General features: G+C 44.0%; 1 protein-coding gene across 2 annotated transcripts in view; it reads right to left on the reverse strand.

The window, feature by feature from the left end:
- The window catches only part of LOC311269387 (rho GTPase-activating protein 7), a gene marked incomplete at its 5' end in the record, with an annotated part of 107,893 nt that extends 99,845 nt beyond the window's left edge, over positions 1 to 8,048 (reverse strand). For both annotated transcript variants that reach the window (XM_084373518.1, XM_084373517.1), the window contains one exon: positions 7,940 to 8,048. In XM_084373518.1, coding sequence (XP_084229644.1) covers positions 7,940 to 8,048 — 109 coding nt within the window. The remainder of the gene's footprint in view (positions 1 to 7,939) is intronic.
- Between the last annotated feature and the right edge of the window lie 1,832 nt (positions 8,049 to 9,880).

Consider the following 9,880-nt stretch of genomic DNA (forward strand, 5'->3'; position numbering starts at 1 on the left):
TCCCAGTGCGAGTACAGACGGTCGGTACACTCTGTGCACGTCAGCCTCGGCATACTGTTCCTGAAGTCTGCAGCTTGAGGAGACTCGCCGAGGTCGTTTCTTGAAAAAGGTGCACGATGGCTGAAACCGATCTACCATCCTGGTGGCGCCTGACTCCGTCTTACTCCCGGCTAATCCAAAAATGGGCAGAGAGGAGGAGCGTGGACCACCTGTACATCACGAATGGAGTAATTAGCTACAAACACCAAAACACGTTGATGTCTGCTGCAAAGTTGGGCTTTTTAAATGTACTGTACGATACGTAACCTCTGCTGTTAGGGGGCTCTCTATCGAAACAAAGGACATCTGCTAAAGGTCGGGACATTTGAACTCCTTTGAATTCCTTCATGTTATATCTGTAACATGGTGTCTTACGGGGATTGACTCGCTTTAGTAGCCGTCCTCAAGTGGCCGTTTGAGGAACTTCATTTCAATGCTTAAAAACTGTTGCCTGGCTAAAACCTGATGTAACGACCCAGCTTGCTTAGGGAAGAGGAAGCAGCATAAATCCAGATGGACTCGGTAGGATAAAGTTATTTATTTGCAAAGAAACCCCCACGCCTCATAAACTTGACAAGGTCGCCGTGGAGTTTACTTCATCTCAGCAGGGAAATGCACCAGTCGCGGTCGTGGACAGACCGTTTATTTACTTTCTGTTTCCAGTGTTTAAACCCTGTGGGTCATTCTCCGTCACATGAGCTTCTCCTGGTGTCCTTCTGCAGCTCGGACAGATGATCACACACACACACACACACACACACACACCAGAGTCATTTACCACACAAGTTGCAAAACCAAATACAAAACTGTGTGTGTTTGTTTGAAAGCTGATGATAGAGTCGCAGTGTGTGACGATGTGTGTGTTCTCGTCTCGTCTGTCAAAGCTGCAGAGACATGAGGAGACGTGTGTGTGTGTGTGTGTGTGTGTGTGGTTCCCACCCCAGTTTCCCCACTCGGCTGTTTAGCTTGGCCCGTCTCTGATCGCAGCAGAATAAACAGCAGCGTTCACTTCGATTCTTCTATCGCAGTTGGCTCAGAGCCTCGGCGTCTCTCTCTCTCCGCTCCCTCGTTTTCAGTTTTAATCATCTTTATCCTCGAGAACCTCTTCATTATGTCAGGCTGTTAAACTGTAAAATTATTGTATAATTAGTTGTCTGTTGGTGTAAATAAACAGCGGTGGCTTCTGGGTCTCCTTCCGGCGGAAAAATGGTCTGATGCTGTTTTTATGTTCCCGAGCTTCCTTCTCGGCTGTTTGTTTGTTTGTTTCACTCGTATTTGAGAACATTATTTATTTTCCCTCCAGTATCACGAACCCAGTGGAGGTTAATGCATCCAAAATGTGTTTATGAATTAAAAGCCCATGAAGAAATATAAACAGCTTTTAGACATTTTGGTTAATCCATTAAAGTTCTGGCCTCGAATGTACAAAGACTCGGGCTTTATGTTGCTCTCAGGACGACGTGATTGGCGGGAGAATCAGAAAATCTCTGAACAACCGATCCTGGAGGAAATACTAATCACAGCTGAGCTTCAGATCAAACCTCAGGGCTCGCCTCTCCTCAGGTGCAAAGGTTAATTACATTTCTTTACAGTTTTTATTCGAAAATCTACAGAAATGAAACAATGTTCGTTCTACGAGCTCAGACACTGTGTTGACTGACAAAAACCTGATGAATTACTGTCCGTCGTATAACCTATATAACACTTTTACCCCCTTTTTCATCCCTCCTCCTTCTCGTCAGATGTCTTTTTTGATTTTGCTCTCCGTGCTGAGGTAGTTCAGCCCGACCAGACGTCTTCACCGCTGGATTAAACTTGAATTAGCGTCCGGGCGGTGACGTTTAAGTTTCTGTCATATCGGTGATGAGTCTGTCCAGGCGTGAAAGAAGGAGTTTACAGAGTGCAGCCTGGCACAGTCTGTGTTTGGATTATCATCGCCTTCGAGGTTTGAATGGGAGACCATATTTGGGCCGTGAGTTATGACAACTTATTAACAGAAGGGTAAATATTAGGACGAGCTGATGGAGGAGGACGGACGGGAGACGCTCCTGTGGAGGAGAGACGGTGAGCGATGAAAGAAAAAGTGGAGGACAAACAGCGGGAGGCAGGAACGAGGATTAGAGCAGCGATCCTCGCGGGTCGTGTTCACACCGCAGCTGATACGGTCGTCACTCCTCAGGAGAGACGCAAATCCAGTTCAGAAGTAAATAACAGCCGCGTTTCACCTCCAGAGAAGCAGCTTCAGCTAAGTCTGGCTGATTTCTTCCTTGAATATTCACTTCCTTCCTTTAAATACACACAGATCAGAGAAATGTGACATCTGTGACGGTCTCTGGGACGTGTTGACAAGAATCTGCACAGCCAGTGTCGTATGTCTGTGTGGGAGGTCTTAATGTCTGTTTCTCTGTCCGATAGTGACCAAAATACTTTACTGAAATACTACACAGTCAGGAGGAATCACATTATGAAGCTGATGGTGTCAGTTCATCACGACCTGAACCACCTCAACCCAAAATAATGGAGCCGAAGTCGTTGAGTGCCTTAAAGAAAAAGTACTTCATTTGTTTTCCTGATAAGTTGATTGTGATCCTGGTGAGTGAAACATTACGCTGATAGAAATCGATGCTGCGGCTTTTCATGATAATAAATTTAACTTGATTGTGTGTTTTGTTGGTGATTAGGAAAATAAAAACCTAAATATGGGCAATGATGGGATGTAACTAAGTACATTTACTCACATACTGTACTTAAGTGAAATTTTGAGGTACTTTCCTACAGTATTTCCATTATCTGACACTTTTTACTTCCATATATTAATATCAGATCCAATAATTGGCCGTTCGGTACATTTATTGCAAGAACATTACTTTGATACTTAAGAACGTTTGATATTAGATACTTTCAGACTCAACTACTATTATAAACTATAGTAGTTTATCACGACCCAGCAGCGACCAGCACATAAAAGTGCCTGAAGGACAAATGACCTCTTTTGATCTCCTGATAAGTTCATTTTCAACCTGGTGAGTAAAATATTACAGCTGATAGGAATCCATGAAAACAAGTCAGTCGTTGCTAAAACAAATAATAAGCAACAGCAATTAGAAGCTGACTCTTTTCCAGACGAAGTTTTGGCTGTCGATATCTATTTTCACTCCTTAAAAAAAGGTCCCATTTGTAAGAAGAGTCGATTTTTGAGTCTCATTCTCGACTCGGCAAAGACTGACGCGTCGGGACGGCGAGTCGGGAAGAAGGGTGGATATTTCGCTTCACTGCTGGGGGAGAAAATAAACAGAAAACATGATTCCTGAAGGCGACGCTCCTGAATGTTTGTAAGGACAACCCGGGGAAATGTTCTCGCCCTGTTTGTGGAGACAGAACCAGGTGTTTTTACTGAGACCTCGGGACATCTGCAGCGTGTTTGTGGGTATTTTAAGCCAAAACACTGTTTTTCTATACAAACCAGGTGTTTTTTTTGTGCTAAAACCTAAAACTGTGCGACGAGAGAAAAATAGCAGCTTTGTTTGAAGTGAACTTTTGCAAAAATATCTACTTACTATGGTCCACCAGCACCGCCAGCACCGCCGGCACCACGCTGAGAGACGCTCCGCAGAGACAGGTGTGTGAGGTGCAGGTCGATTGGCAGTGGACCAAACCACTGTGAGGAATATGGAGGAATCTTTAGAAACTTACAAACACATTTTGTTTCCATTGCATATTACTATATACTTTCAAATGATATGTTTTCTCTGATGAAGGTTATTGAGGGGGACAAATCTCCCTTCTTCCAAGTAAGCGGGTGTCCGAACCCACCCGTCCCCCCCGTGATTTCCACCTATGGTTGGCAATGAGACTCAAAAATCAAACTTTTCTTACATATAGGACCTTTAAATAAGTGTTTTACTGGTGAATTGGAAAATTAATGCTTTGATAATAAAGATATGAAAGCCTTAATATGTGTATGTTTACAGTAGATGATATGATGTCAGATCATTTACAGTCCGGCTCAGTTAAAGCAGTGGACTCGTCGGCTGGTCGAGCTTTTGGTTTCAAGTTTAATTTGATGGACTTCACATAAAGTATTTATCGAAAAATTGTGACATAAACAAAATAGATTAAAGAAATATATAAACGTCAGTATTCCAGCAGACATATCTGCAATTCTCTGTCTGTGATTTGATAAATTCATGTTGTCCAACCTCGTGTTTCAGCTCGTTCTTGCTTGATTTGACAGTGTCGAGGCTGCACACTCAACTTACTGTCTTTATGCATTTTTCATGCAATTCTTAAAAAGTAGATGAAACATTATAAGTGTATGTAAAGTACGGACATTTGATGTGATTCTTTAAAAAAAAGACCCTCTCTTTTTCTGTCCGCTGTGTAAATGTGTGAGGCTGCTGCAGGATTAAGAAGCACAGGATTACATAATCCATCCTCAGCCAATCAGAGCGCACGACTGCTCTAACGTCATATGTTGATTTAATCCAAACACTCACACACACACACACACAGATGTAAGGTACACACAGCTGGAGCCGAGTATCAGCTCTCACAGAAAAAAGCAGAAGCAGCTGTCTGAATTAAAACACACACACTGTTCCCACACATAAACACTCACAGAGCTGCACACACACACACACACACACACACACACACACACACACACAGGTAGTCAAAGAATCAGAGGTGTTCTGGAGGTTTAGGAGGCGCTCGGTGAGAGTCCGGACGTTAACGTGCAGCAGACAGATTTATTCAACTCGGGACTTTTTTTCAGCGTTTGACTGAAAAGCCTGAAGGAAGCCGTGTGAGTTCTGCAGCGTCGTGACTAAAAGATCCTCAGCTCAGAAACCTGAAGCACCGCTCGGGCAGCCGTCTGACACTTACATATACTGCAAACTGTGTGTGTGTGGGGGTGTTTAATTTCAGTGGGTTTTCACAGTCAAACACGATTTCACGTCGTCAGAGTTCAGCTACGAGAGTCAAAACACACGACATGTTTCATCTTGGGCAGTTTTTCCGTCAATAAGAGGGTCGTTACACGTTATGACGTGTGTTTAGGGTCGTGATGAAGGCACCGGTAATCAATCAATGCAGTGATTGGAGGAGAGAATGTGTTAATGGGGGCTTTTATTTATTCATTTTGAATATTTATTACCCTTTATTCTTTTTAATGCTCTTCATTTTTATATTTGTTCTTAATTCCTCCGATGTAATGTCGTCCTCTTATCATCCTCTATTGATTTTATTTTTTTTATTTATCTCTACTTTTGCAGAGACTACTTTTACTTTTTTGTATTTTTACATTTTCTGTTCTTCCTTCTTGTTGTAACTCACCTGAGACGAGGTTTCCTTGTGTTTGGCTCGCCTGTTGAGTGTTTATTCCGTAATATTGTTTTCCCGATTTTCCTGCTTTTGCTTGTTTGTTAAAGCGCTTTATAAACTTATTATTAAAATGGGCGTGGTAAGATGCTGAAAATACTATACAGGTCCTCAAAGCACTAAGTAAAAAGAAAAAGAACTGTTATTATTAAATTATAATTTTAAAAACAGATTATTTTAAATAGCTTGTGAATGAACGCCCAGAGTCTTCTGTTCTGATCCGGAGCCGTTTACCGACGGGAGGAGAGCTCAGATTACTTTTGAACTTTTGGGTTTAAGAAGTGGGTTTATCTTCGCTCCTGTTGATCGACCTGACAGCAGGAGGAAATCTCTGGTGAGTGCTGCGTTCAGTGAGCGGTTGACCTGGATTCAAACGCACAAAGAAACACACATCCTCGTTGCGTTGCCGTTGCTCGCTAACATACAGCAAACGTACAGTAGAATTTTTAAAACATATTTTTCCTCCTCCAGTTTAAAAAAACAATATTAAAAAAAAAAAAATCTCTGTCCACATGAAAACACAAACGCAGGCTGTCAAGCGGACGCCAAAGCAACAGGTGCCGATATAATCTCAACTGTAAGGCCACGTTGGCCAATCAGAAGCCTGAAGCCATTACTGGAAAAGGCACAACAACAACAACAACAACAACAACAACAACGGCCAAGAGCAGTACCGTTCTGAGACGAACCCGGATTTTTCCTCATCGCAAGAAGGATAGAACCAGGACCATCATCCCCACGAACACACAGTCCGACGTCAAACAGCGGAGACGAGCCAAAAAACCTGGTTTTCCTTCCTACACATAAACACTTACATTTTTGGAGTTTTCCAATAGCTCAGTCTTCAGTGATGTGAAACGGTGTTTACGTGTGTACAGAAGGCCAAAATGCAATTACACTTACGAATGACACCTCAGCGCCAGCACACACTTCCTACCTTCACAGGTCAATACCCTCGTCTCTGGTTCAAGTGGCAGTTTCTGATTGGTGCGGCTCCGTTTGGTGCAGGTGCGCCAATCCGAGGTCGACAATCAGGGACTGGAGTTTTTAAATGGTCTGTCAGCCTGCCAGTCAAGGGCGACTGATCCCTGTGGCCAGCTCGTCTCACCTGATTCGGACGGTTGTGCTCTGTATTGTTGACTGTGGCTCGTGTCGGGGTGCTGGGCCGGGGTTAGTGCATTCACTACTGAGGCCACACACATTAGATGGTTTTCTGTTCAGACAATTCAGCTCGATTTCTTTAATTTCACCACCTGTCGCTTATTTAAACCTCTACAGGTTTCACGTTTTTCAGTGACAACATGTCACCGCTCCGTTTTACACTCTTACACATACAGTTCGTCGTGTTCGCACCTGAACCTCCTCAACGGCAAACTGCTGCAGATGGAGGTGAAGTGTCGCCCTCGAGGGCACCTGTGAATGTACCTCTGAGTCACAAGTTCACCTGACAAGACCACACACACACACACACACACACACACACACACACACACACACACACACTTTGCAGCTTCAGTTCAACCACAGCTCTGTGTGTCTATTAAAACCTGCTGTGTGTTAACAGTGATGAAACGCTGCCAGACGCCTGCTGTTCCTGAGGAGCGCTGAGACCTTCTCACCTCTCTGGATCAGATGAAGAGAGGAAGACTTCTTGGAGCGGAGCTCCAGCTGAGGTTCCTGGAAGTTTCGGAGCCAAAGACTCCAGTTTAGCACCCTGATTATCAACATGTGAGTCACCCTGATGGTGTGCAACAAACACTGGGAAACATAAAGCCATAACCATTCACAGCTACAGCTCACATACTGGTTAGGATGTAATGACAGATACTGACTTTTCTATCGTGATCAACAACCCCCGATAACCAACAATGATCTTATCCTCCTAACAAGTATTGCCTGTGCAGCCAAAGCAGGAACTATTACATATTCCTCCATTGCAATAAACAAGTACAGCTGTGTGTTTAATCTCTGACAGCAGGCATCAGCAGGTCTTCCACAAAATGTCTGCAAACAGTTTGACCTTTTTGAGCATCCAACAAAAGCCTCAAAAGTCAAACTCTGTCTTAATGAACAAAGTGACTTGAGTACATCGGTCTGGAGAAGATCATACTTTGGGTTTAAAAGTAATACTCAGTCTCGTGATGGAAAGTCATGTGTCATGCGTTAACTTACTTACATAACTTAAAAACAAATCGCTCCTGACTCTCGCTCACAAACAGGACTTGAACCCCCATTTTCCAAAAAGGTAAAGTCCAGGGTACGTCTCATCCAACCACCCTGACTTTCTAGTGACACTAGAGGGGCAACAGTGCCAGTCTTAGACGCATGGTAGTGAGAACAGGCTGGTCATGTCAATATTTTAACCTCATCTTGCACCCAAAGTATCATTTTCTTAAATCATGCTGAGTTGCAGGAAACAAGCCTCCACTGCTGGAGAGATGCTGCTGCAGCCTGTGTGAACTCCCCGTTCCACGCTGCCAACCAGCTGAATAATCTACATTCACATCGTATCCCGACTCACCCCACAGCCGCCGCTCCCTCACGCCCCTCCAGAAGACATCCCAAGCCTTGTTGGTGGAGTCTTTCACGTGCTCGCTGAAGGATCTCCGCAGTGAAGGTCTTACCGCCATATTCCCAAACGTTCGACAGTCACATATTCCCACGGAAAAAAAAAGACCTGCACTTCTGGGGAGTTTCTAGCCCATGTGGGCAGCGTTCGCTCCGTCACGCCTCATGCAGAGGGTGTGTTTGACTTAAGAGTTCAGCAAAGTGAGGGAGGAGGAGGAGGAGGAGGAGGAGGAAGAGGAGGCAGGGGGGCTGACACTTGATGCAAAAAGTCTGCATGTAATTTGTGAAACACCCGTCCTCTCCCTCCCTACACCTCCCTCCTCACAAAGTTCAGTGTGTGTGTGTGTGTGTGAAGAACAGTTTATGTGGATGAATAAACTATGATGGTGTGTGAGTGTGTATCTGTGTGTTGTCAAGAGGATGAATGTGACAAGAGTGTGTGTTTTACTTTTGCGTGTGTGTGTGTGTGTGTGTGTGTGTGGGAAGTTGAAGGATTTGGCCGGCCTGAAGAGGAAATGACATCTAACCTGGGTTAAAGACATCAGCTGTACACACACATGCACACACACACACACACAATGGAAACAGACATAGAGTCACATTATAAACACAAGCTCGAATTCTTTCTCCTTCACACACACACACACACACACACACACACACACACACACAGCTGTTGACATGCGACTATTTCAGTCCGACTGAAACCACTAAAAGGTTTCAGACGTGACTTCAGAGACCCTGCGAGCAAAGACTGTCAAGTCTCAGGGGGCGGGGCTTCCTGCATTACCTCACACCTTAAATCAAATCAAATCAGTTTCATTTATATAACCCAACATCACAATCACACTGCGTCAGTGGGCTTTACAATCAAAAAAAGATGGAAGAAACCTCCGAAGAGCCACAGAGGACGGATCCCTCTCCCAGGACGGACTGACGTGTAATAGATGTCAAATCACAAATTACAATTTGCATTGACAGAATATCTGATACAAATTATATAATATATGTAAAGTGTGTGGATCCAGGAGGACGACTGAGCAGGACGAGGCATCGCCAAGTGTTGCCCGGGCCACACAACCTCCTCTCCACCGTGGTGAGATCCAGATCTGTCAGTTTGGAGAGGTAGATGTTCCCAGGGGCCCGTGGTCCATCAGAAGGGAGCTTGAATGAAAATAGAGGAGGAGGAGGAGGAGGAGGAGGAGGAGGAGGAGGAGGAAGCTACAGAGAGGACAGAGAGAGACGACAGCTTGTGGGAACAGAAAACAAAAACAGAAATTTGAGAAATGCAGTCTTAATCAGATGGCTTGAGACTCGACTTGAATGGTCTTAAATAACTTTGAGACTTGATTCAACACTTGACTTGAGTCACTTGGTATTTAACTTAACAATTGTCAAAAAAAGTCTTGAGAACTGACTTGGGACTCGTCTAAAATGACTCAAGACTTAACCTGGACTGGTCCTGATGACCGAAGACTTGTTTTTACACATTTCTGACATAACTTTTATTTGTCTCAGATGGCTTGACACTTGGACAGTCTGTCAGCGGTCTGACAGTCCAAGTTTGTCTTGGTTAGACTCGTCTTGAATGACTTGTGACTTTAGACTCGACTGCCGTAAATGACTTGAGAGTTGTATAGAGTGGCTTGAAACTTGACTTGAGACTTTTCTCACATGATTTGAGACATGACTAGAAAATAGAGTCAAATTAGTTGATATTTGACTTGAGAACTGACTTGGGAGTCAACACATCTTAAACTTTACTTGGACCGGTCCTAATGACCCGATACTTGACGTTGACTCATACAGAATTACTTTAAACTGGATTTGGACTCCGGCATGACTTGAGACCCGACTCACACAAAAACAAAAACAGCTGTGATTGTTGGAGTCC

The sequence above is a fragment of the Pagrus pagrus genome (genome assembly GCF_965226575.1).
Source record: "Pagrus pagrus genome assembly, chromosome: 14".
NCBI classification, from domain to species: domain Eukaryota; kingdom Metazoa; phylum Chordata; class Actinopteri; order Spariformes; family Sparidae; genus Pagrus; species Pagrus pagrus.